General features: G+C 50.5%; 6 protein-coding genes across 6 annotated transcripts; 1 reads left to right on the top strand and 5 right to left on the bottom strand.

The window, feature by feature from the left end:
• Positions 1–760: 760 nt before the first annotated feature.
• On the bottom strand, positions 761–4,173 carry HO133_002414 (uncharacterized protein; the record flags this gene model as incomplete). Its single annotated transcript, XM_037293340.1, has 4 exons — positions 761–3,381; positions 3,440–3,487; positions 3,587–3,666; positions 3,722–4,173. The coding sequence occupies 4 exons, from the start codon at positions 4,171–4,173 to the stop codon at positions 761–763; spliced, it is 3,201 nt and encodes a 1,066-aa protein (XP_037150993.1).
• A 1,333-nt stretch (positions 4,174–5,506) lies between these two features.
• HO133_002413 (uncharacterized protein) lies at positions 5,507–6,463 on the bottom strand (the record flags this gene model as incomplete). Its single annotated transcript, XM_037293339.1, has 1 exon — positions 5,507–6,463. One exon carries the CDS (start codon positions 6,461–6,463, stop codon positions 5,507–5,509), a length of 957 nt encoding a protein of 318 aa, XP_037150992.1.
• A 1,125-nt stretch (positions 6,464–7,588) lies between these two features.
• HO133_002412 (uncharacterized protein) lies at positions 7,589–8,778 on the bottom strand (the record flags this gene model as incomplete). The annotated part of the gene is made up of 3 exons (XM_037293338.1): positions 7,589–8,062; positions 8,116–8,340; positions 8,392–8,778. 3 exons carry the CDS (start codon positions 8,776–8,778, stop codon positions 7,589–7,591), a joined length of 1,086 nt encoding a protein of 361 aa, XP_037150991.1.
• A 207-nt stretch (positions 8,779–8,985) lies between these two features.
• On the top strand, positions 8,986–19,111 carry HO133_002411 (uncharacterized protein; the record flags this gene model as incomplete). The annotated part of the gene is made up of 3 exons (XM_037293337.1): positions 8,986–9,104; positions 9,158–18,600; positions 18,654–19,111. 3 exons carry the CDS (start codon positions 8,986–8,988, stop codon positions 19,109–19,111), a joined length of 10,020 nt encoding a protein of 3,339 aa, XP_037150990.1.
• A 522-nt stretch (positions 19,112–19,633) lies between these two features.
• On the bottom strand, positions 19,634–20,449 carry HO133_002410 (uncharacterized protein; the record flags this gene model as incomplete). The annotated part of the gene is made up of 1 exon (XM_037293336.1): positions 19,634–20,449. One exon carries the CDS (start codon positions 20,447–20,449, stop codon positions 19,634–19,636), a length of 816 nt encoding a protein of 271 aa, XP_037150989.1.
• A 1,154-nt stretch (positions 20,450–21,603) lies between these two features.
• Positions 21,604–26,463, bottom strand: HO133_002409 (uncharacterized protein; the record flags this gene model as incomplete). The annotated part of the gene is made up of 7 exons (XM_037293335.1): positions 21,604–21,981; positions 22,036–22,271; positions 22,333–24,487; positions 24,810–24,878; positions 25,433–26,148; positions 26,205–26,278; positions 26,333–26,463. 7 exons carry the CDS (start codon positions 26,461–26,463, stop codon positions 21,604–21,606), a joined length of 3,759 nt encoding a protein of 1,252 aa, XP_037150988.1.
• Positions 26,464–27,356: the final 893 nt, after the last annotated feature.

Raw genomic sequence — 27,356 nt, 5'->3', positions numbered from 1 at the left:
AAATTATTGGACTGCGCTTTCCTTGGGAGAAGCAAATAAGAGAGAATCAAAAGGGGAAAAGCAAGGATAGGGATCCCTTCAACACCCAAGGTGGGAATGATAACGTTCCAAATCGGCCCTGTCGGCCAAGGCTCGCTGAATTGGCTGTGGTTGTTGTGCTTTGAACGCCGCCAGCGGACAGCATTCGACTCTGTCGCCAATTCAGTATCGATCATTCTTTCCTTGCTTGCTTCAACTCTGCAACCGTATCCGATCTATGTTGGAAGCGGGGAAATGTCTCAGCATCGCCGTTTGCGGACGACTTCCTATGCCGGAGGCTCAACGGGACAGAAAAAGCTGGGGAACGATACTGAAAACAGTAGATATGGCTAGTATATAGCGTACGCAGAGACCAGATAATTGACTACGGTGGTAGAAGGGAAGATGGAGAACAGAGAGAAGCTGGTGGTCCCAGAAGCCTAGCGATTGGTCTTTCGGGAAGTAGCCGTAAGGCTGAAAGTACACAGCCACAATAACATTGCTCTTCTGCCCGTAGAAAGCAAAGGATGAATCTTAACAAGCCTAGTCAAATCAAAGCGTAGGGTATCATAATTACAATTGAATCGAATTGAGCATCGGACGCCTAGGTAGACTACAGTGCATGGGAAATCCCGTGTGACCTTCATGAGATCAAACTGCCCTTGAAGCGCCCCACCCTAGTGGAAGAACCCTCTAAGATCCCATCATGCGTGCGACAAACATATCGTGACAAGCCCGTCCTTTAGTCCTCCATCGCATCATCTTCCTCGCTTTCGGCCTCGCTCTCTTCTACGTCTTCGACGTCGAAGTCTGCATCAGCGGCTGCCTCCTCGGCCTCTTCAGCCCGAGACACCTCTTCACCTTCCGCATCTTCCATATCCTCGTCACCTTCTGCGTCTTTTTCGTCGTCCTCTTCTTCGCCATCTACTTCCTTGTCGCCTGGTGCATCAACCTCGACGCCACCTTTTGTGGCTTCCTCCTCTTCATCTTCCTCTTCATCTTCTGATTCAGCTTCTTGGGCTTTCTTGACCTCGTCGCTATGTCTCGTCCGCCGAGGCGTAGCAGATGCCGCTCGATTCTGGCGGCCCAGTGTGCCTGGGGTTGCGGATTTACCCTTGCCGATCCCCAAGCCAGTGGCAGCCCTTCTCATAGTAGGTGTGGCACTCGGAGTAGTTGCACCGTTTAGTGCAGACTTGCGTGGACCTCCTCGCCATCCACCCCGTCGCGGACGGGCCGTGCCAGGGATTGGAGGGAACACTTCGTATCGGGTGGGTGGGATAGAGGGAGTGGATTGCAGAGATGGTGTATTTGAGATGCCATTTGGTCCCGGAGATGGTGGTATGGGTTTGGTGGGTGTATTTTTAGGTGACGAACGATTTAAATGAGGCGTTGAGCCCAGCTGGGCGTGTAGTTGTGCAAGAGTTGGGTCCATCTGATCGGCTGCATTGGACGAATCGCTGGCATTTCCGTTGAGTTTCGGTTGACTGTCGTCCGCGTCGTCGATCGCGCTCTCAATAGCTTTGCTGGCGGCTGCGTGAGCGGCCAGAGCATCAGCCTTAGCAGTCTGCTGAACGCCCTCTTCTGGCGCTACTCCCTTATCCTCCTCTTCGTCTTCTCTAGGCGCAATAGTAGGAAGCGCTGGTGCAGTGTCATAGTGCGCGAGATTGTTGCGGCCCATAATGTATGGGGTCCAAACTAAAGCATCGCGATTAATATTAACGTACTGCTTGCTCTCCCAATCCTCGATGCATTGCCGAAAGTAGTCATGGTCGAGCCTCAAGGCATACGAGTGGGTGGTTGGATCACGGACGAGCGCCCTTAGACCTTCCAATGCAGCGACTATGTCGTCGGCCGTCATGCCAGTTCGCTTTGAAAGCTCAACTATGCTTATTGGTGTCTTCTTGTCGACCAACTCGTACGAGAGGACGAGGCGCCAGTAGTTACGGTAGGAAACCAACCCCATGTCGGAGAGAGGCTTTTCTGGAGATCCAGTTTTGCCTTCCACGAGAGTGAGGAGGTAAGAAAAGCTGATGAGGAGATTGCCGTATCCTTTGCGCTGGTGTATAGGAAGTGTCAGGATGCAGGATACGTTGTTAAGGCTGCTGGGCCGCTTTTCCTTGGAAAAGTAGCCGACAAAATGACAACCATATTCATCGTACTCAGTCATGACATAGAAGAGGAATGGCTCCACGTCGTAGTAAAGAGTCTTGGATCCTAGGAAGAGTTTGGCGAGCAGACAGAGATTCTGGCAATAGACCGGGTTTTTGCGGCCGTCGACTTCGAAGACGGATATAGAGCCGTCTCGGTAGATCTCATCCCCGGGAGGATGCTTCGCGGGGCATTTCAGCTTGTGCCGCCATGCAACAAAATCCGAATTCATGTACTTCAGACAAAACTCGCAAATGTATAGCACGCGATTTCGACTGTATTCCTCTGGATATGGCGCAGCATACCAGGTCTCTATCTCATATCCACCAAAGTTGACGCATTTGATCTTGCTTGGCGGCCCCGCCAATTTCTGTGTTCGGGCCTTTGTTTCGCCCTCGGCTTCAGAAGCTGCAAGCTTCTGTTTCCAATCGTCTTCAGCTTTTTGACGAGCTTCATTAAATTTGGCCCGATCAGCTTGCAAGGGCAGGGTTTTTGAAGTGTCAGCGTCAGCTTCGGATAATACACCACCGTATGGTTTGGATTTCAGCTCATCATTCTCACGTTCATGGAAGGCGTAAAAGGGTGTTGCATAGTGGGTGGAGATTACAGGTGCTGGGCGCTCACGCTCCCGTTGGACTTCAGTGGTCGACTCTCGCGGGCGTGGTTTTTTCTTTTTGGATTTTGGTTCAAGCCGAGCGGCAAGCTGTGCTGGGTTCAAATGAAAAGACACCACGATACTTTCTGTGCTTCTCTTGACTATCGATGCAGACCCACGGCCGATATCTTCTGACTTTCGTCTCTTAGAAGATCGCGAAGACCTTGATGGTCTAGCCGAGGTGCTTGCATCAGCGTCATCTGCATGTTCAGCTTCGTCGACCTCATCCTCGTCCTCAGCAAGCCCACCTGGGATGAGGCCCGCGGATTCTAAATCTCTAGCTAACACGCTGTTCTTCCTTGATCGTTTCTTGGGCTCATCCTCTTGTTGTTCTGATGAAGCTTTGCGTTTTCGCAATGAGCGAGAGCCGTCCAAAGGGTCGTCATCGAGAATGAGATTGTTGAAGACATTATGAGAGCCAGGTCTTGACCCTCCGCGCGTTTGGGGCAATAGGTCTCTGGTGAACTTGGTAGCTGATGACCTACGCTGTGAGGCAGCTCCAGGAGTTGAAGGTTCAAGAGCATTGTCAATACATTCCGGACATCTCCACTCTGAGGGATCTGGAAAATATAAGTTGCCATTAATTTACGGAGGGGAAGGTGACAAGTCTTGACTTACCGTCGGTTGACTTGAAAGATTTGGCGTCTCGGGCACATTGCCGGTGGGCTGCAGGCTCGTGGTTAGCTCGAGGGTTTAGGAACAACCGGGAGATCAACGTAAAGCTTGTTTTGAATTTCTGGATATCAAACATTCTTTATCACTTACAGTTATCTCCGCAAACAGAGCAAGCCATGTATTCTTCAAAATCTTCGCTCGGGTCGTTTTCTTCATCGTTACCGCAGAACCTGTGTTTCGATCAGCTTAAGAAAAAGGGTTATGATGTTCTCGGAAAAGAGTTACACGCAGTTGTTGCGATTCGCAACTTCCACCGAGGCACCCGATGCGCCCTCACTCGCAGCCTCCCATTGTTCGGCGACCATCGACTCTGCATCACTCGAGGCCTTGTCTGAGTCATCATCTTCCGCAGCACTGCTCTCCTCCACATCTGACGCAGGTTCCTCCGCATCACTCTCCGCATCCTTCGCTCTTTTTCTGTTTCTTGCGGAACTTCTGACCGAGGGTTTCATATCGATTTCCTCCTCTTCTTCTTCCTCATCGCTGTCAGGCTCCACATTCGGATCCGAGTCTTCCTCTTCATCCTCTTCATCTTCCTCATTTGCGCCTGCGGCTGGTGTTTCCGCATTTACCTCATCTGCCGACTCCTCGTCACCCTCGGCATCCATATCGCTGCCTATCGCATCGTATGCCATACTTCGAGTCCGAGTCTCCAACGGCGCTGCCACCGCGGCCATCGTCAACACAGTAGTCGCCAGCGTGGCTACAGCTTGACTGCGCTACCACAGCCTCATATCATGACATGTTTCCCCACTCGTAGACGATAGGAGTAGCGAGAGAGGCAGGTGGGGTAAGGGTGGATCAAGCTCAAGGATTCGGTGGGGCTCAGGCCAGCGAAGGATCCTTGTCTTTGGCCACAACCATCCAAGTCGGCACCCTCGGGATTCTTCGCGATTAGAGTAGCAGGATGGGCGCTTGTTGAAGTAGAGGAATGCTGGATACGATGGTGGATATGGCCTGTCAGCAGAGTTTGCCCAAGTCTCTCAACCGCGGCCGTCGCGCAAATTCTTGGTGGTGAACCCGCGCTTTGGGGCAGGATCCTGAATCAATAGATTCGTAAGGCTTTTGCGACGCGTAAATTGGCCTTGATAGAGCTGCAAAGGTGATCGTAGACCGGGGAGAGCGACTTTACTGCCGCCCCTACAATGAAATGAGGTTCTACGGCGGCCAAGCTCGCGCTGACTAGTCGTATTTACCTCCAAGAGCAACGATTTGAGATAGTCCCACAACGAATAAGTTTGAAGGAATGCCGTCGCCTTGAAACTTATTCGAGTCAATGAGAAGATAATATTTGCCCGCACAATATCTTTGTCAAAGTGATTTGCCGAGATGATATAGCTGGATCAGTTTTTGGTGGCTTTATAAAATACCGGTAATAATCGTACCACGTACTAAGCTCAAAATTCACCTCATCGCGATTTTGACCCCTCCTCATTGAACGCTTTTATCATTGTCAAATTGTATCTCTGCATGCAGTAGCGCGATCACGAGTCTTACAGGACTCTCGGACGTCACCTACCGATCTTTTGATGAAGCCGTAGCCAATATGGGTGTCCCATTCGAAGCTCTCCTTCCTTTTGGGATCATGCTTGCCGTACGAATCTCTCAACCCCTCAACAAGACACGGGCACTGACACATCTCATAGATGTTCGGCATCTCAGGAGCGGGCCTTTCCAAGATCAGACACATGCAGAATGGAGGGAAGAGAGCAAGGCATTCGATAGACCAATGGGACAGGCAGAGTGCGCATACATACCTCCATAGGCGGCATAAGCTCTAGCTTACACGATTGGCAGTGATGGATCGGGACAGGAGGTTGACGGGATATCTACGAGGGCAAACCGATAAGGTGGTCGCGCCTCCAGGTTTCGAGCTGAACAATCCTTGGCGGGTATGCATCCTTGCCCCTGCGGAAGCCACGCATTCGTTGACAACAAACAGACGGAGAAGCGCATATACTAGGTCCCGAATCATGGAACACATTACGATCAGATCCTCCATCTACTCTTTCATTCTTTCAACTCAGTGACCATCCCTCCGATCCCTCTTCTCTCCTCATCCGTCAATCTCAACCCAAACACATCCTGCAAAGCCTGTACCCTCTCCTTCTCCGTCTTACACGTCCTCAAATGCTCCGTCTTCCCCTGCACCCTTCTCTTCACGTCACCCCCACTCAAAATTAATGTCCCCACCACATCTTCCCCCTCCAAAATCATCTTCACAGCTACAACACTATACGTGAACCAGCTCTTCCGGCTTTGACTTGTCCAAAAGTTCATAACCTCGTAGTCCTTGGGGAGGAACTCGAGTTCGGTGAAGCAGTACATTATCTGCCACTCTGACTGCGGGTCGATGCGGTGTTGATATTGCCAAAGTTTCTGATTTGGGTCGGTGTTGTGAGGAATATTCTCGTGGACGAGCCTCGCCTCCGCTGGCGCTATGTGCTGAGTGGGAGCAGCAGACGGGTTGAGCAGCAGCGGCTGGATTGGACCATTGCCGCCAAAGCCCACGTCGAGCATGTACTTTTGGCCGGAGGAAAGCGTGACTATATTAACCATATGGGACCAGCCTTCCCACCCATCCTCTCCGGTCCCATTGGCCCCTGTATTCACTCGGGCACCAGCACTGAACACGTTGAAGCCCAAACTCCGCAGTACGGTACCGAAGAAGCAGTTATTTTCCATACAGTAGCCTCCATGGCCTCGGTCAACCACTTTGTTAAATAAGTAGCCTGGGTCTAGAGAAATCGTATGATCTTGAGAATAATGTAAGCTTAAGTTTTCAAACGGGACGGTAGCTATCTGATGTCTTTGCAATTGAGTGAGGAACTTGAGGGCATTATTGCAATGATGCAATTTGCCCGGTGCATGAAATAGATCTTTGGAATCTTCAGGCAGAGAAATGTGCTTGAGATACTTTGAAATCTGATCCGCATCATAAGTGGGTCTTGCAGATTTAGCAGACATTATGAGTATCCTTGGTAGTGATGAAGGGGAGAAGACATCAAAGCACGGAAAATATATAGTAACGAGACGCCCTCCCTAAGGTACGTTACCTGGCTGCTCACATTGATGTCATCTCAATACTCTAGCCGGTCCCCGGAAGCCGCCAGCCTCGAAGTTTTTGGGCGACAGACCTTGGCCATACCCGCAGACTAGACTCCTATAAAAGGTCTCCAGTGTGATGATCAAACCAAAAAGAAAGAGGATGAATGTACCGAAGCGAGAAACGGCCTCACTTTGAACGCCTTCGGATGACGAACAGACCTCTACAGTTTCACGATTTGGTGGTTGTTGATTCCGAGATATTCTACAGTCACACTACACGCCTGAAGAAGAAGAGGTCAAGGATAGTGACAGCCAGCTGAGCCAGTACTGGTCCTAGTACAGCGCAAGTGTCCTAGCAAAAGCAACTCCAATACATATTCTCATGCGACTATGCAGGCCGCAGAAGATATTATACGGTCGTCTGGTGATACTCCCCAAGAAAGTTATTGCCTTTTCAACCAGCGAAGAATGCAACCGGCATCGACCGATGATCCCAAACGTCTCAGGAGCGCCGTCAGTGACCTTCACCTCTCCCCATCCTTCCTCCAGAAGACGAGCCCTTTGACACACAGCTTGTAGTCTTTCACAACAAAGCTGCGGCCTCTTTCCTGCTCCTCGCGAAAGCCTCATAACATTCGGGCACCTCATCATCGACGTATCGCCACGTGTCAAGATTCAGGAGCCCCTCAAGTCATTGATGATTAGTGTTGGAGTATCGAAAAGCCGGTGGGAGACCAGCGGGACGCTGATCTATCGGCTCAAATTTGACAGCCCGTCTCATGGACAAAATGAAAGATTGCATGAGAGTCGGTAGGCGATATCTCAGTCGTCACTGATGCTGAAGTAAAAATAGTAAGGAAACATCATGCAGGGAGAGTCATACCTGCTGCAGATTGCTCTTTCCTCTGGACTTAAAACTGGGGTACGGATCTGCACAAGAATACTTTCCTTGGCACACGTCCTGCATGTGAATATACTGAAACTAATTCTTGCCTTATAAACCCAGTATTTACAGAAGGCGGGCAGCATGTGATATTCCTGTCTCTACTCCTCGTCATCATCTCCATCCTCCTCCTCGTCATCGTCTCCTCCCTCTTCGTCCTCCGCAGCGATTCTTGCCATTTTCTCCCTCTCTTCAGCCTCCATGGCATCCAATTGCATATCTCTGAGGGCCTTGACCCTGTCAGCTGGGCTAGGAAGCTTGTTGATCTGGTCTGCGATCTGTCCCCTGCCAATCAAGCTGGCCACGATGCTGGCGCCTACGATGAACGTAAGCACAAAGCGGTAGGTCGAGTACCAATGCGGTGCCCATCCTCTAACCACAGCCCTTGCGTCTGCGAAGTAGAGGAATGTGAAAGCGCAGAACTGAGAAATCAGAGCGTATTCGATGGGCAGTAAGATCGTAGGCCATGCGACTGCTGGGGCAATGACTCCGTAGGCATAACGTGGGTAGCCATGCACACCGCCGTATTTGGCCCACTCTAGACCCCAATGGATGGCCCCCAAGAAAGACAGGATCTGTGCATGTTAGCGCGTGAGCCATCGGGGTGATATGACTACCGAGTACTCACCACTGCACCATACCCAACCTGCAACGGCTCGATAATATGTAGGAGTTGCTCGGCAACATGTGGAGAGAACAAGAAGCCCGAGCCAGTTTCAGAGGCATGATTAATGTCAAAGGCGAGATAGACAGTCGAGAGCGAGGTGGCAAGGTAGGGAAGCACGCCAGCCATTCCAATGACGAGAGCTTCTCTAGGAACCTCATCTAGAGCGAAGGTATCCTTTATGGTTTTCTGCAGGCCCAGTCATAAGTGCGTTGTCCTAGCCAAACGAGGGAAACTCACAAAATCAGCCTTCACACCAGCTAGCATGTCCTCATCCTTCTCTTCCTCTTCAACCCCCTTCTCACTAAAGACTTGATGAACGGTGGAAGTCGCCGACACCTCCTCAGGATGCGGTTCTATCTTCTCGTGTTCCACTACCTCCTCATGCTTCTTATCGATCTTGTCGAAAGGATTCCCTGGATGGGTAGCGTATCGCTGGAGTGATGTGCCGAAAGGCTTGTGGGGTACCAATGCTAATGGAGCTCGATTCTGGGCACCGATGAAGCGAGAAGCTTGTTTTCGGAAAGCCGACGCGTGTGCGAGGCTCGATGTGGTGCGGGCACTGGTAGACGATACACAACGGAGGGACGCCCGGCTAAGGGAGGTAGCACCCCCAGATCGAAGCATCGTGCCAACTAAATTCAGACGACGGGGATCTAATTCCTGTGGCTCACTGAGGTTATTAGAGCCTCTCAATGGGTCGTCGGGATGGTGGACGTGGAGGGCAGAACGAGCGTAAGAGATGTTGCAGTTCCTCCTCAAAACCACCAAAGCTCAGCGCCAAGATTTTACTTACGTAAGCCAAGACGTTAGTACGTCACACTTTGTGCCCAGATGGCATCGTCAACGATCGTTGAAGAATACTTGGCATCGAATTTGCGCGTAAATTCACATGCACAGCCCGAAGAGTGTCCAGAATTTGTAGCTGATATTGTGTCAAGAGACCCATGGAAGTAGAGTGGGTGGTTTATCGCAGGGCACGTACATAATGCACGCGGATCTTTAGTAGAGGCCCAGATTCTGTAGGCGGCGGACTGGACCGCGCATCTCCAGCAAATGACCCCCCGCACCTCTCTACAACGCTCTTTCCAAGCCAGCGACCATCTTTCGAGCACTGCAGAGCATTCACTGACCCGGCAGCAAGCATCGTGAGCATCACTGTCACCTTGCTTTGCCTCGTCCGCCATGACTTCGAAAAGCAACGACTGAACGTTTCGAAACCAACATCCTCCCTCCGAGGCATCTTCAAGGCCTCAGACAAATCCCACAATTCGTTCCTGGCCAGGGCAAAGGCCACAACCGCCATCATGCTGGAAGGTCTTGTTGCAAACCTGCTCAACAGGTTTTTGGGCATGTACGTCAAGAACTTCGATGCCAAACAGCTCAACGTGGGGATATGGAATGGCGACGTCAAACTACGGAACCTCGAGCTGCGGCGAGAAGCTCTGGATCAGCTCAAACTGCCCGTCAACGTTGTCGAAGGTCATCTGGGCCAGCTGACCATGACGATACCATGGACAAATCTACGAGGCAAACCAGTCCGAGTCAACATCGAAGATGTCTTCCTCCTCGCTGCCCCGAAAGAAGACGCAGAGTACAACGAAGAGGAAGAGTTGGAGAGGACCAACGCCGTCAAGCTTGAGAAGTTAGAGAATGCGGAGCTTTTGAAGGCGAAGAACACTGAGGGTCAGAGTCAAGAGGAGCAACAGAAAAGCCAAAGCTTTACAGAGAGCGTCACTACCGCCATTGTCGACAACCTTCAAGTCAGCATAAAGAATATACACATTCGATACGAGGACTCCATTGCTGCACCAGGCCATCCGTTTGCGTTGGGTCTGACGCTACAAGAATTCAGTGCAGTGAGCACAGACGGGAACTGGAGGCCGAGTTATGTACAGTCTACATCTGGTACCACGAACAAATTGGCTGTTCTCAATGCACTGGCCTTCTACTGGAATACGGATGCAACACTGTTTGGCACTGGCAACGGCCAGGAAGTGGGCGCTGAGGCACAAGGTGATGATCATGCGGGCATAATCGAGAAATTCCGAAAACACACGGGCGAGAGTGAAAAGCACCAGTACATGCTGAAGCCGGTCACTGGTCGCGCTGCGGTCGAGTTGGATAAGTCAGGCAAGGTCGACAAGCCAAAGATCAAGGCGCGCCTACTGTTCAACGAGCTAGGCTTCGTACTAGACGACGATCAATACAGAGATGCATTGATGATGGTTGATCTCTTCCACTCCTTCATTCGCCATCAAGAGTATAAGAAACTTCAGCCCAAAAGCACGCCAAAGGAGGACCCCAAGGCTTGGCTTCACTTCGCATTCCAAGCCGTCTACACCAAAATTCAGGAACGAAATCGAAGGTGTTCCTGGGGTTACATCAAGGAGCGACGGGATGATCGTGTACGCTACATTGAGTTGTTCAAGAAGAAAAAGAAGGAAGAGAAGACGACCCCTGCCGAAACGGAAGAGCTGGCCAAGCTTGAGAAGAAGCTAAGCTACGAGGACCTCCGTTTCTGGCGTTCCCTGGCTCGTAATGAGCTTCGTAAAGAGAATGCCGGTGTCAAGAAACCTGCTCCAAAACAGAGCTGGACTCAATGGGCTTGGGGCAAGAAACCGGAAGACCAACACAAGGACGACGACTCAACCATGACTGAGGAGCAACGCAAAGAACTCTACAGTGCAATAGATTGGGACGAGAAGAAGGCAATCGCCGATAGTGTAGATCTTCCCAGAGAAAGCGTTAAATTGCAAGTTGAGTCTTCCCTCAAGACAGGCAGCTTCACGCTCAAACGAGATCCTCATGGCAAAGCGACTGAAATTCTGAGCCTGATGTTCGATAACTTCCAAGCCAAAGCAATACAACGTCCAGACTCTTTCTTGGCTGATCTGAGTCTCGGAGGCTTGCGTATCAACGATGGAACAACGGAAGGAAGCCTATTCCCCCAAATCGTCAATTTCAAGGATCCCACAGCCGGAAGCGTCAAGGGTTCAATCGAAGATGTCGCTGCTGAGGATGCACACCCAGACCTGCAAAAGGCCAAGACGAAAGCAGTCGAGGAGGCCTTGTTCCACATGATCTTCGAGCAGAATCCTCTGGATGAAAGCGCCGATAATGCTCTCACGATGAATCTTAAGAGCATAGAAGTCATCTACAATCCTCGGTTCATTGTGGAAGTGGCGAACTTCTTCAAACCACCGGAGCGGCATATGGAATCTATTGGGGCTCTGATGGAAACCGCAGGTGCAACAGTTGAGGGCATCAGACAGCAGACAAGGGCCGGTCTAGAGTTCGCACTCGAGGAACATAAGACACTGAACGCAAATCTCGACATTCAAGCTCCCTTAATCATCATTCCCGAGAGTATCACTGAAGAAAGTGCTTTGTGCTTGATTCTTGATGCAGGACATGTCAGCCTCAACAGCCAGCTTGTGGACAAGGAGACCATGCGAGACATCCAGTCAAAACAGAAGAAGCAGTACAGCGACGAAGACTTTCGGCGATTGGAGGGTCTGATGTACGACAAATTCTTGCTGAAGCTTGATTCAACGCAGCTTCTCATCGGTCCGGGTATCCAAGCTACCAAGGACCAATTGGATGCTAAACACGATCCCAAGAATATGCATATCATCGATCGTATCAACATGGACTTCACACTCGAGACGTCGATTATTCCGAAAGCTACAGATCTGACGAAAACGAGGATCTCAGGCCACCTGCCAATCCTACATGCCTCGATATCCGATAAAAAATACAAGAATTTGATGAAGCTGATCGATATTGCAATTCCTAAATTTGAGACCGACGAATCACTGGATGGTCGGACGAAGGCACCTACAGATAACAAAGGCTCCTCCACGGAGGAGTCTAGAGCCGAGGCTGTCATGGGTAGAGAGCGATCAAAATCAGTCTCAACAAACCAACACGATCTCGATGTTGAGGATGAGTCGGACGAAGAGAGCGACAAGAAATCTGCACATACCTCTAAACAACCCGAAGGTGAAGAGATCAATCTCCACCAGCGGAATTTCGAGTTCAAGTTCACGGTAGATAAATTACAGGGATCCTTGTATAGATCCGATCCAGAAGACCGCAAGCCAGATGAGCTGCTTGTGGAGCTTGTCGCGGAAAATTTCCAACTCCAGTTCTACCTTAGGCCCTACGACATGGTCGCAGAAGTACTCTTGAAGTCGCTAAACGTGGAGGACTATATTGATCAAGATCCCAGCCCTGAATTTAAGAAGATCATCTCGAGCCAAGGGTTTGGTGCCGAAGAGGAGAAAGATCTCTTCAATGTCAAATTTGTCAAGGTCAACAATGACTCCCCAGAATTTGACTCCACGTATGAGAGCATCGCCACAAACTTGGATGTATCGATCTCAACGTTGAACTTGGTGGTAACGCGTAAAACGCTGTTGACGTTGTTGGACTTTGTCCTCACCACGTTTGCTGCTCCCGATGAGTCAGCGCAGTCGCAAAAGGTCATCGAGGACACTGAAGATTCGACCAAGAAGGTTCAGGCTTCTACTACAGCGCAGTCTCCTGGCTCAGACAAGATTCGCATCAAGATTGATCTAGAAAGCGTCGCCCTCATTCTGAACAACGATGGGATACGCCTGGCAACACTCACTTTGCACACAGCCGACGTTGGCCTATTCTTGAGTGGCGGCTCGATGCGTGTCGGAGCCCGACTAGGAAATCTGTCATTGGTGGACGACATAAATCAGGGGGCTTCAGAGGATTCCCCTCTGCGTCAACTGGTGGCAATCGAAGGCAATGAGCTCGCCGACTTCAAGTATCAGACTTTTGATACAAAGGACAAAGACTACCCGGGCTACGATACCAAAATCTATCTCAGATCTGGTTCAATCAAAGTCAACTTCCTTGAAGAACCTTTCCGCAAGATCATCAACTTCCTTGTCAAATTTGGCAAAATGCAAGCGATCTTCAATGCCGCAAGAGAGGCCGCGGCCAATCGGGCAAGCCAAATGCAGGAGAGCACAAGCAAGATGCATTTCGACGTTCTGATAAAGACTCCAATTCTCGTTTTCCCTCGGGTTATGCAGGCAGACAAGCCTCGCGACCTGCTGACAGCCTACCTTGGCGAAATCTATGCCAGCAACGAATTCGTGACACTTGACAAAACGATCGAAGGAAACACGATATCTGCCGGTATCAGGAATGTGCGCTTGACTTCCAAATTCCACTATGACAACGAGCAATCTGAGGAGCTGGAAATGATCGATAAAGTAGACCTTGACTTTAAGGTAACTTCCGCCGAGCACCAAAAAGGCTCAAAGCGCCCAGATATGGAAATAGAAGGCAAGATGTCTCCTATCAATTTGCGCGTCGCACAAACGGAGCTGAAATTTCTCCTGGAGCTCTCAAAGACTGTACCGGCTGCATTTGCTGCGGACCCTGACCAAAATGAAGAGGAAGTTATGGAAGAGCTTCCCAAATCAACTGTGGAGCCGGCAAAGAAGATGACTGAAAACACCGTCGGTCAAGAAAAGAAGCCTTCATCGCCTACCCACCAAGGGCCCGAGCTCGATGCAAGCCCCGACAATTGGACGAAGCTCGATTTTGTGTTCGACGCGCCTACAATCGCTCTGGAGCTCATTCTGGCCAAGGAAGGCGAGCCTGTTGGAGACATCGAAGCTGCAAGTCTGACTAAATTTGCCCTGAATGACACCAAGGTCAAGTTACGCATGAAGACGGATGACTCGCTAGAGTCTGAGCTTCTGATCAACTCCTTTACCATCACAGACAGCAGAAAGCACGAAACCAACAAGTTCCGTAAGATCATGTCTTTGATCAATGATGACGTAAAGCAGCAGTTCATGGCCAGTGTAACGATATCTGGCGGCAACGACAAACACATGATTGCTATGCTCACGGTTGACAGTCCGCGGGTCATCATGGCCATAGACTATCTTCTGGCAGTGCAAGCTTTCGCCAACAGTGCATTTCCAACTGAGGAAAAGCTGGAGGTCGAGGACGCTTCACAAGAAGCTCTGATGGTCAACGATACCGATAGCGGTGTCAGTACGCCAGTTGATGGTGAAGGGAGGGCTTTGGAGGAAAAACCTGAAGCTGAGCCCGCGGCACAGAGCTCCATGGGTATGTCTTTCCGCGTCAACATTGTGGACGCGCAGGTCATCTTGATCGCAAACCCTACAATTTCCAATTCCGAGGCGATTGTGCTTGGAACGAAGCAAGTCCTCGTCTCCCAACAGAATGCTTCTACGCTCCAGATCACTAAAGTTGGCATGTTCCTGTGCCGTATGGACAAATTTGAAACTACCCGTCTACGGATCCTCGATGACTTCTCGATCACCATGTCAATGGACAGTCGCTCCCAAGGTAAAAACTCCTCGTTGACGAGCATCTCGGTAGAGCTTGAGCCTCTAGTGTTGAGACTTTCTCTTCGCGACATCTTGCTTGCGCTACAAATTGTTAATAAGGCATCCGAAATGGCCAACAATATAAGTGGCGCTGATAAAAAAGAGGAGGACACGGAACCAGCCAAGATCAAGGAGATCACTCGGACGGCAGCAGCATCAACGAAGCGCAAGTCAATTGCTGGAAAGCCAACTTCCACGGTGGCGAAGAAGACATCCAAGTCTGTCGCAAATAAGAAATCCGCAGAGAAACCCGCAAAACCACCGCAAAGCTCGATAGTGATGAAGCGTGAAGAGATGACCGCTACAGTTGATGGAATCCGAGTCATCCTTATTGGAGATCTACATGAATTGCCCCTCCTCGACTGGAGCGTCAAGAAGTTCAACGTGGATGTGCGCGATTGGTCCAGCGCGATGACAGGGGATACTAGCTTTGACACATACATAAATGTCTACAACTTCTCCAAGTCTGCCTGGGAACCGCTGATCGAGCCGTGGAATCTAGGCTTTCATATGTCAAAGGAAACAAATCCGGAATGTCTTTCGGTTGAGGTCTACTCGCATAAGATGATGGAGCTCACAGTAACCTCCGCAACCATTGCACTTGCCTCCAAGTCTGCCCAATTCTTGTCCACAGACGAGGATGTCCTCTCGAAGCCACGGGCATCAGACGCGCCGTACAAGATTCGCAATTACACAGGATTCGACCTCAGTGTCTGGGCAGCTACTCATGAAGAAGACCAGGGATCCGCTGCCAAGCTCAGCGATGGCGAGGAGTCAGGATGGCGGTTCGAAGATCCAACGTCAATGCGTGAGAATTTATCACCGGAAGGCAACACCGGCATCGTGGGAATAAAGCTTGAAGGAAGCGGCTTCGATAGCGTTGAGCGCATCGCCGTGAACCGGGAGGGCGAGACGCTGTACAACCTCAAGCCACGGAAAGACAAGGTTCTGCATCGGCTGTTGGTCGAGGTCAAGCTTGGCAGCGACAACGTCAAGTACATCACTTTTCGGTCCCCCTTGGTCGTTGAGAATAACACCCAAATACCGGTGGAGATCGGCGTCTTCAGCCCTGAAGAAGGGCATCTACTCAAAATTGAGAAGATTGCTCCTGGCGATGCTCGACCGGCTCCTATTGGTGCTGCCTTCATGCATTCATTGGTCGTCCGGCCTGATCAGGGTTTTGGCTATTCTTGGTCAAACGAACGGCTGTTTTGGAAGGACCTGCTCAAGCGGCCTACCAAAACCATCACGTGTAAAGGTGAGAGCAGTGAGCAATCACCACCATTCTATTTCCAGATGAATGCATCCTACGACAAGAAAGATCCTATGACCAGCGTGTATCCTTACATGAGAATCAAGCTTCATGCGCCGATCGAGCTTCAGAACCTGCTACCATACGACTTCAAATACCGGATCTATGATAAGAACACGAAGAAAGACTGGACCAACTTCCTTAGGAAAGGGGGAGTCAGTCCAGTGCATGTGGTCGAACTATCTCATCTGCTCTTACTCAGTGTTGACATGCAGGACACTGTCTTCAAACAAAGCGAATTTGCTGTGATCAATTCCAACCAGCAAGAAGACTTCCGCCGTGAGAAGTCCTTAGCTGTAAAAGATCCGCAAGGCATACAGCTCAATCTCAAGCTTCACTACTTCAACATGCCTGATAGCGGTGGTGCTTTCAAGGTCTCGGTATACAGTCCATACTTGGTTCTCAATAAGACAGGTCTCGACATTAATATCCAAAGCAAGACAATGTTCTCATCAGCCAAGTCAGCGGCTGGTCAAGGCATGCGCATGGACTCAGATCGAGGAAGTAAAAAAGCTCTTCCTTACATGTTTTCATATCCGAGCGAAGACCGCAAGAACCGTGCGAATATTAAAGTCGGCGAGTCGACTTGGAGCAAGCCGCAAAGTTTCGACGCTATTGGTAGTGCTTTTGATGCTGTTCTGCCATCTTCAAATGCCAAGTCTGAGCTGCATGTTGGTATCTCTGTAACGGAAGGCGAGGGCAAGTATAACCTGACCAAAATTGTTTCTGTGGCTCCCCGTTTTGTTTTGAACAACAAATTGAAAGAGGAGGTCCACATCCGCGAACCTGGTTCCGGGTCTTCCAACGTCATGAAAATGAAGCACGGCGAGCGACTGCCGCTCCATTTTCTGCGACAGGCGCCCGAAAAGCAGCTATGCTTATGCTTCCCTGGTGTGAACAATCAGTGGTCTTCGCCTTTCAACATAGCAAACCTGGGAACCGTTCATGTGAAGCTTGCCAAAGCCGGGCAACGCCAACAGCTCATCCGCGTGGAAGTGATCATGGAAGCAGCTACGATCTTCCTCCACATAAGCATCGAAACCAAACACTGGCCTTTCTCTATGCGCAACGAAAGCGACCTGGAGTTCATGTTTTTCCAAGCTAATCCTCACATTGAGGAAGACGAGGAAGACCAGGGCTCGGGGTGGAAGCCAATACGCTATCGTCTTCCGCCGAAGAGCATCATGCCATACGCCTGGGACTATCCTGCAGCTAAGAACTCAGAGCTAGTCATCACTTCCAACGGCAAAGAAAGGCGTGTCAAGCTTGCTGAAATTGGCAACCTCGTTCCTCTGAAGGTCCCTGGAGCGCAAGGCAAGCCTCCAAGGATAATCGACCTCAATATTGCGGCAGATGGTCCAACGCAGACACTGGTACTCTCCAACTATAAGCCATCCAAGAGCTTGTACAAGCAGAAGTCTGCAAAGGCCCACGAGTCACAGAGCAGCGTGAACACAGGGTTCGAGGTCAAAGAAATGGAGTCCGAGGTTACGTTCAAGGCTCAGCTCCGTCTTGCTGGTATCGGCATCTCGCTGGTCAATACCAAATTGAAAGAGCTGCTTTACATGACGTTCCGCGAGATCGAAGTCAAGTATGGCGACTCGAAGCTGTACCAGACGTTGAATTGGACTACCAAATGGATTCAGATCGATAACCAGCTCTATGGTGGCATTTTCCCTATGTTGCTATACCCCAGCGTGGTGCCAAAGACCGGCAAAGAGATGGAAGCACATCCGATATTCCACGCTATGGTCACTCGCGTCAAGGACGACTCGTATGGTGTCCTTTACATAAAGTACTTCACCCTTCTTCTGCAACAAATGACCATCGAGCTGGACGAGGATTTCATTTTTACAATGCTGGACTTCGCCAAAGTCCCAGGTGCTTCCTGGTCCGAAGAGGCTGAAGGTAAGCTCTGTGACGAAGACTTAGACATACCTGAGCCGCAGCAAGAAGAGCAAGGCCAAGACATCTACTTCGAGTTTCTGCATCTGCAGCCCATGCAGCTGGACTTGTCCTTTGTTCGGACAGAGCGCATCAATGCTGAAGATACGCAGGCGTCATCGAACCCTTTAATGTTCTTCGTCAACATCATGACAATGTCCGTCGGCAATGTCAACGATGCGCCTTTGAGATTCAATGCTCTCATGTTGGAGAATGCGCGTATCTCTGTCCCAAACCTGATGACCAACGTGCAGAGTCATTACACTCAAGAGAGTATCCGCCAGATGCATATTATCCTCGGATCGGCGGACTTCTTGGGCAATCCCGTTGGACTCTTCAACAATGTCAGCTCTGGAGTGGCCGACATCTTCTACGAACCATATCAAGGCTTGGTCATGACTGACAGGCCGCAAGAGCTGGGTATTGGCATAGCAAAGGGCGCATCTAGTTTTGTCAAGAAGTCTGTCTTCGGATTCTCTGATAGTATGGCCAAATTCACCGGCAGCATGTCAAAGGGCTTGGCTGCTGCCACACTAGACAAGGAGTACCAAGACCAGCGTCGAATGTCGAAATCGAGAAACCGACCGAAGCATGCACTTTACGGTGTCACATCTGGAGGAAACGCTTTCGCAAGCAGCATGGCTAGTGGTATCGGTGGTCTTGCACGGCACCCATTGCAAGGCGCTGAGAAAGAAGGCCTACAGGGATTTGTTAAAGGTGTTGGGAAGGGTTTTCTGGGTCTGGCTACTAAGCCAGCCATTGGGGCTTTCGACCTTGCCTCAAGTAAGTACCGACTGCCCCACGCCTGTCAGGAATGATGCTGATTGGAATCGCAGATATGGCCGAAGGTGTCCGCAATACCACCACTGTTTTCGACCAAGAAGGCCTCGACCGCGTTCGCCTTACCCGCTTTATCGGTATGGATGGCATCGTGCGTCCATATGCTCAGCGCGAAGCACTAGGCCAATTCTGGCTGAAGACGCTGGATGACGGCAAATACTTCCACGAAGACTACATCGCGCATCTCGAACTCCCAGGCAAAGACATGCTCGTCATGCTTACGTACAACCGCATCATGCTGGTCACGACGAAGAAGCTAAAGAGCGAGTGGGATATCAAGCTGAATGATATCCAGACGATCAGTAAGGAGAGGACGGGCATGTCAGTCACCTTGAAGGGAGGAACCAACGGACCTTTTATTCCAGTGTCAGAAGAGAGCAGTAGGAATTGGCTGTACAAGCAGATTGGGATTGCAGTAAATGCGTTCAATGATAAGTATAATGCAAAGGGATGAAGACGGAGAAGTCGCGATGATTGATTGGCGTGGCTTCAGCGTGCATTAATATTCCCCCGTCTAGAAGATTGATCTTTTCGTGTCTTTACGCCTGGACATGTCTTTTAATGAGCATGATACACATATATAACCATGTTGTCAGCGATTCAAAGTAACAGTCTATTTTTTCCGGGCACTCCTTGCCTTTGACGAACGATCTCCGAGTCTGTAGTCAGTCGCCTCAGTCAAAATTTGGAATCTTACAAGGCTGTGTAACGCTACGATATCAGAGCGCTGGCTCGTCGTCCCTTCCTAGGTTCTGTCCCCAAGGACCTTCCAGTAGCAACTCCGGTTTCGGAGACCAGAATACCATCTCGAAGGGTGGGGCCAAGCAGCGACCGTATCCACCACGAACCTTTCCGAGCGGGTATCCGTGCCCGGCCTCCCTCAAAGCTCCAGCCAGCATCCCCCCACCCTCTCCGAAGCATCCGGCCAAGCCAAGCGCATCCGCCATCTGCAGCTCTCTACCCCTCCAAATCATCTTCAGGGCAACTCCACGCTCGCCACCTCCTTGTACGCCTGATCCAACACCTCCTCTTCCCCCCCCACCCCCACCCCCACATCCCTCGCGCCCATTTCGCAAATCGCCACCCTCTCGACCCTGACGTCCGTCGCCCAGCGCGCGCCCGCGTACCGGGCGATCAGGCCCGAGGCGTCGAACCGGGCGCTGCCTTTCCGCCAGCGCATCTTCCCGCTCCGGGCGCTGCGCGCGTGGATCGTGTTGACGAGCGTGGCGTGCAGGGACAGGGGTCTGGGTTCGGGGACGAGGAAGCCGGCGGCGGTGAAGGCGGCGCGGAGGGCGGTGGCGAAGGGGTGGAGCGGGGGCGATGAGGGGGTGGGGAGGGCGTGGAGGGAGGAGGAGTCGGTGGGGGCGCGGTGGGTGTGGAGGCCTGAGAGGGTGGTCACCAACGCCTGCGGCTGCGGCGGCGGCGACGGCGGCGGTGCCGCGTCCGTGGGTTCGGACGGGGAGGCTGCGGAGTCCGGGTTGAGGGGTTTCCACGTCACGACGGGGGGCACGGAAGCGGCGGCGAGCATGCCGGGGATGTCGAGGTTCTGGAGGTAGGCGCATGCGGCGGCCACGCGCTCGGGGGTCAGCAGGCTCATGACGCCGATGGTGAGGTGGATGGCGCCGACTGGGCGGATGGCTTTGGCGGGGAGTTTGGCTTCGCCGGATTCGTTGGGCGTGGTGACTTCGGCGGCGAAGCGTTGGAGCGAGGCTTGTAGCTGTGGGCGCGATGTGGGTGTCACGAGGGGGAGGAGGAGGAAGTGGGTTAGTTGGGGTTTCGGTTTTGGGGGCATGGTTGCGGGTGAGGGTCCATGGGGATGGAGGAGACGTGTGGGGGGGAGGGGCGGACGGGATTTTGCGGAAGGATTTCAAGAGTCTGAGGTGCAATGGTAGTACTCTCAGCTATTGATCGGGCTGACTGGAGCAATTTTTGAAGATTTTGATATTGCCAAGGCGTGAAGCGCGCGGCAGCGGTACGAGTACTGTACTCTGCGGTTCGGGCTTAGCGTTATTGCTAGTGGCCCCGCGGGATTTTTGTCACTGTTGTTCAAACATCCAACATCTCCCTCCATCACCCAGTATGATCTCATCAAATCATTGAGGATCAAGATGGAACGAATCATCTGCCCTTTCGGTATCTAATGTAGTAATATGCTAATTCCACAAGATGAGTACTCCAGATGATCCAGTAACGCCCAGATCCAATCATCTCCGCTGCGCTCCGGCCATCTCCTAGACCATCGTCATCAACTTCGCCCCCACGCTACACCGCGCGAGCCTGTCTTCCTTGTGGCATGACATAGGCTGCCCACGAGACGACGAAAGTGGTTGGAGGAACCGCAGGACCGCGCCGTCGGAGGATCTGCTTCGGATGTTATCATCACTGTTATTGACCTGAGAGTAGGCAGGTGTAGGAAAATCTGTTGAATGTGTTCAGAAATCAACAAGACGCGCTATCGTAAGAGTGTGGATTGTTGCATTACACTGTGTAGAATAGATTTGAAGGGACGTGGATACATTTAACTCTTTGCTGAAGAGGGAATACATGCGTGCTGAAGCTAATGGTGGATTGATACCAGTTGAGGGATAGGAAACGCCATTGTGAGAATGAGGTACGCGCCTAGAACTAGCAGTACAGCAAACCGACACCTTTCTATTTAGTGGCTCGAGCACGACTAGACAGCACCCTCCCATGCATATTTCTTTCATGATTGTCAAGAGCATATTTTCTGGAGAAGTGTTTCCGGCAAGGCGGATATTGACATGGGAAGCGAACCTTTCCCCCTAGCGCCCCGTGAATCTCCTGCCGGTGTCTGTTATACCTGCTGACAATCTTGCCGCCTACAAACTTTCGACCGCACTCTTCGCAGGTTTTGGAACCATTAGATGAGTTACTTGCAGGCGCAACTGTCGGCGAGTCAGGACGAAATGATGGACTATCCAACGGTTAGCGGAGTGCTTCTTTCAAGGCTTGGAGTCTGCCATACCCGGGAGGCGATTGTGTTTGCATTTCCACATCACTTGAAATAATCGATGGTGAAACTGGAAGGCTGGTTTGCAGCGACTGACACAGGCGCGAGGACTCGATGATGCCATCACCGTGGTCGATTGGAACACCAAACCCGAGAGAGGCGCTTTGGGGCTCTTCAGCCGAAGTGGTTGGGCGTGTTGTGTGTGGGACAATCCGCTTGTAGCCTCGTAATCCCACGAACGCTCGAAGGACGTGATACCTTTCTTGAAGAGCATATGATGCATCCCAGATGTTGCAGGCACGTACAAGGCTTTGCTTGATGGTGATGGCCTCAAATGGGTTTATCGAAGTCGTCTGAATGAGTTAGTGTTGAAGACCAGAAAGGTATTCGATGCGGCCTTCACGTACCTGCACAAAATCTGCCTCTTCTACGTACTTGGGAAGATCGGAAAATCTGTTGAGAATACCGCATGATATGGCACAGTTGATGTCGGTTTTGACCAAGTCCAATGATCCATGAGTGCTATGGCTAAGATGGAACTCGGTGCTACTGCAGAGATGGGTAACTGTGTCTCTGAGGCCCTCTTCGCTGAGCGCTGATGAATTGAGATTCAACGTTGATTGGACCAAGCTTTGTCCCAGAGCTGTAGATATATATCAGTGGTGCTCAGCGTAAATAAGCCATTGAGGAAATCAAGATCTTACCCAGCAACAAAGCGAGAACAACGCCGAAGTTGAAACCCGCCGTCATCGTTAACGCTACGGTGTAATGAGCTGAGACATATGGTCGACCATTTCTTGTATCTCTGAATGGACTGTCAGATGCATACTCCTGCCCAGTGCCGCCTTCATGGAAATCTGTTGAGCCTGAAGCGTAGTAGTCCGCAGGATCTCCTCGTTCGACAAGACTCTCAGGCAACCGTTTGTGAAAGGGGTTGGGGTATCCATCTTTCTTCCCTAGCTTTGAAGGCTGATGCATCCGCCATCTCCTTTGGCTTGTTAGAAGTCCGTGGTCGCTATTTCCTCGATGTCTCAAAGGTGATTCCGAGCCGTCAAGTAGGCTACCGGCCAGTGACTGGAAGTACATTAGAGTTGTCTGATCAACACCGTCATGATGTGGAGGGTATGTCAGGCTGGCTCCCCAAATATCCTGCGCCGCCGAACGAAAAGCATCTAGACTCCCATCCGATTGACTGAAAAGTCCCCGATAGCGGTTTAGATCTGACATAAATTGCACTTGCCAACCCGTAGGACTACTTTTATCCGTGACGAGTCTAGCTTTTGCAATAGCCAAAAACCATATCGCGCTGTTAAGATTTGAAGTGGTTTCGCGTCTACGAAGTACATGCACGGTGGCCATACCGCTTCTCCACGCAAACGAGTAGTTGCGCATGAATCCATACTGACCCCATGCTCTAGGATTCCCGGCGACTGATGATTGGGCACACGCGAGAATATGGGCATGCTCCTTCTGAAACTCTCGGTGTAGACAGAGAAGTCTTATTTCATTGAGTGATTTTTCGTCCGGCTCGGGCAGATTGAAATCTGTCATCTTGGGTTTTGTCTGGATAGGCACGGAAGCGCCCTTGATTACAGGTGAAATAGGTTGATAATGTGGTTCAAGTGATGACAAATTCCAGTGCGACGGTAATGCTGTGAGACTGCCGCCCTCTGAAACATATGTTTCAAGTGGAGTATCTTTGGCAACTAAGCTCAGGTAGCGACAAAACCAGTGATTGGCAGGTACGAGGACACCAGGGTTGCAGGGGCTTGTTGCTTTCGTGAACACTGAGTACATGTTCTCTTCGGCCGTGGTGAAAAGGTCACCACGTTCAGTATGGATTTCAGGATATACGCGATACTTCACGGGCCTTTCCGCAATTTCCAATGATTTCAGATCGGTCAGATTGGTAGCGGTAACGGCACCGAATAGCGCCGTGTAGAAACGAGCGCCAAAGTCTAGAAGCAGTGTGTATAGATCCATTGAGCTCCTGGCCGCTACTGGGAGGGACCACTCGCTACTGTCAGCGACAAAGTCTCGAGAAAAAAACCCCTTGTTGAGCAGCATCTTCAAAATTGGCGTCCTTCTCTGTCGAATAAGGTTTGTTAGAGAAATCTTGCCATCGCGTCCTTCGATAGTGTTGGCAGAGCTTCTCAAGCGCAAGATAGATCCCACAGCGGAAGTAAATCCCTCCTCAGCCACCATTGTCAGACAAGCATCGGCTGTAATCGCTTCCAGGAGAGACGCCTGCCTTTTCCCGAACTCCAGGTATCTGAGATCAGCTCCTTTGTGAAGCAGTAATCGCAAAGCCTTGGGTTCAAGCTTCGATATCGCGGCATCAACGCCAAAAGTTGGATCTGCATCGCAGCTGATCTCTGCCTCAACACATGCCAGATCACTTCTTTCAATCGCGCTGATCATCTGTCTGGTACGGACACATATTTTATGCATGTACGCGACACCGTAATCTGAGAGGCGGAGGCTTAAATCGTGATCTTGAGTTGGAGTTGGCCGAGTTAAGTAGATATTCGCACCGCCGTCCTGGAGTACATAGAGAAGTCGAGGGTCTGCAAGCTTTTGACCTTGTAATGATAGAAGAAGTAATGTGCCGTCGGCTCCATGGTCTATGAGCGATCGAGCGACCAGCCATTGGTCTTCTTGCTTGATGTGTGAGAGGATCGTAGGATTCGCCCCATGATCCAACAGTTGAGTAATGATCTCGCTCTCGCCTTTGTAGATTGCGGCGATCAATGGCGAGTTACTCTCGTGTAAGAGCAGGGCTGGCAATGGTGGACCAACTAACTGGTCCACTACCAGTGGAACCGTTAGTTTCTCGTAGTTGATGGTGTAGTTTGGGGTCTACCGGTTGATAGTTGATGCAGTTCTAACCGCAAAACCAACTGGTTCAACTGATAGTGGAGTAGTTTATAATAATCTTTTTAAAAAGTCGGTTTTTTGAGTTAAAAGAGCTAATAGGCTAATATTTATAGGGTTGAAGTAGGGCTAATAGGGCTGATAGGTATTACCCCATTCCCCCCACTGAGCGATATTTTAGCTTTTATTACAACTGCTCCACTATCAGTGCACTGATAGTGGGGTAGTTGGTTTTCAATATATGGTAGTTGGTGCAGTTTCGATTTCCAAATCTAGTAGTTAGTGCAGTTTGCCCTCCAAAACCAACTATTTCCACCGTTGCCAGCCCTGTGTAAGAGCCCTTCTTGGCTTGCTCCGTCGACATTGGCTCCGTAAGCTATGAGTAGACTCACGACCTGTTGATGGCCATTCCTGATCGCTTCCACTAATATTGTGGTGGAACCGTTCGTTGAAAGTGAAGGAGGTTCGTTGGGATTGATTGGGCAAATTACAAATTCATACCCCAAACTATGGGATTCTTACAAATTCATACCCCATCTTACATTTTCATACCCCTCACCAAAAAAATGGGGTATGAATTTGTAAGTTGCCAGTCTTTGGGGTATGAATTTGTAAGTTACCATTTCTTGGGGTATGAAAATGTAAGATACCATCAACTTGTAGATGTAGTTATCCCTATACCTGTAAATCATTAGAAGGGTATTTAGGGTGTTCCAGGCTACCTACCCCAATCGTTAGTAACCCGAGTTACCGCTAAAGGGTAAAATAGGGGTGTTTGCATTTCACGCTGCAGACACCCCTAAGAGGCCTCGCAGGGGCCCCCGGAGGAATAATTCCTAACACCAACCCGCCCTATAGATGGCAACTTACAAAATCATACCCCTATTAATGGTATCTTACAAAATCATACCCCTATTAGTGGCATCTTACAAATTCATACCCCATTGGGGTATGAAAATGTAAGATGGGGTATGAATTTGTAAGAATCCCATAGTTTGGGGTATGAAAATGTAATTCGCCCGGATTGATTCCTTTGTCCAACAGCCGTTGGGTCTCCGCTACCAGACCACTGCTAGCTGCTAAGCTGCGAGACCGAGAATCTTGATCTTCGGGTCCCACGAAATGAGGCTTCCAAGAAGGCCCGGATAACATAGACGGATGTGCAAGTGGCTCCTCTGCGAGATTATCATTAACGGCGGTATCGAAATCATTGACACCCTCAGAATGACCAGTGGCGTGAAAAATCCTGTCAAGATGATCTTGGGCCTCGATTATCTTGGAGTTGTTCCAGGCCATCCAACGTTCATAAGTCAAGTAACCCCTTTCATGAAGATTTTCGTAACCGAAGCTTTCGAATATTTGGTGATCCCCAATGAGGCCCTCCACAAGAAGAGCCAGTTCGGCCTCAAGGATCGTTCCCTGCACATATACTGGGTCCGCCACAACTCCCATAGGATTGTGACCTTGCGTCTCGGCTCGCAATTGCCGAAGATCAACCTCCAAGAAGCCGGAATTCTCCAGAAGCTGGAAACCGTCAAAAATATTGCTAGGTGGATCTTGACCAGCTAGTCCTAAGATATCGGAAATCCGCGATTGAAGGACAATGGATGAGAGCTCGACATCGATTGTGGAGACGGTCTTGCGGACTATGAAGGCGAGTTCCCGCCGATTCGCTCATCGAGACGCCGACAGCGACAGTCACCTGAGCAAGACTGGTCCTCGGACTTGGTGATGTAGGTGTGCTCTCCGAAAGAATCCGCCACATAGTCCGAGCCACTATTGCCAAGGTCAGTGGCTGTAATTCTCTTGCATCTTACCGCAGTGACTTACTCGCTGAAATGTTCGATAAAACGGAAGATAGGATGATAGCCTCGCTCCAAAGGATGGAACAGGCTTTCCGGATGGTATGGGCATCCTGGGTCAAACGAACTACCTGTGACGTCCACAGGACCTGTATCCATTGTCCGATGATCAATCTTGTAATCATAGATATTGCAAAAGGGTTCTTGGCTGGCAACCAACAAAGCCGTCAAGCGTGAGCGTAAACTGCAATTTGGGTGGAAGTAGGGTAGTTGGAATAGAGTGAAAGATTGTAGGCAAGGTAAGGAACTTATCATTTTCCCTCACAAGGCTACCGATTCCTAAAAAGCCCGGCGAGTTCATGCAAACCGCTTACTGCATGTCGACCTAGCGCTAAACAATGAGCTTTGCCCAATGCGGCAATCGACCACACTTGTGACACCACCTTGACAAGATTCCTACATCAGGAATCTGCATCATGCATGGCTCTATGTGCAAACCCATCTACCTGATTGGACCTCATGTCAACGGTCCTGCATGCAAACTAGTAATGCTAGCGTTTTAGGGCGAACGCGCCTATTCGATCCCCCTGCATTGTTTTTAGAAATTGACAATCGTATCGCAAACATTCAAACCCGGGAAAGGATACTGGAAATCATGCGTACCACCTAACTGCCCTTTTGTAGGAATCTGCGGGTATTGCTTGATTACATGGGTTGACTTAGATGTGATGAAAAATCTAGTGTCGGTTCCAGGGATTCAGGGAGTCCTCGTCCAATTGTGGGCTTGGGGAACGCGTCTCGACCAGGTGTTTGTCCTTTACTCATGTCATCTAAGAATCGAGCAAATCTTTTTCAGCTATGGAGAGCCGGAATGTGTCAAAAGACATGCCGAGTCTTGTCCGTGCATTGATTCTAGGAATCCCTCGTCACTCCCATATCGCACATACAAAGGTGTATATAAAGCAAGACCATGACCATGGCATTCGGTGTTCTCTTGCAGTATATGTGATCCGCTGCGGTGAAGCATCTTCCCCTCTAAAGCAAATCTACTC

Source organism: Letharia lupina (genome assembly GCF_014066315.1).
Source record: "Letharia lupina isolate WasteWater1 chromosome Unknown contig_14, whole genome shotgun sequence".
NCBI lineage: Eukaryota > Fungi > Ascomycota > Lecanoromycetes > Lecanorales > Parmeliaceae > Letharia > Letharia lupina.
Note: the sequence above shows the minus strand (reverse complement) of the source record. Positions and strands in the feature narration are given on the sequence as shown.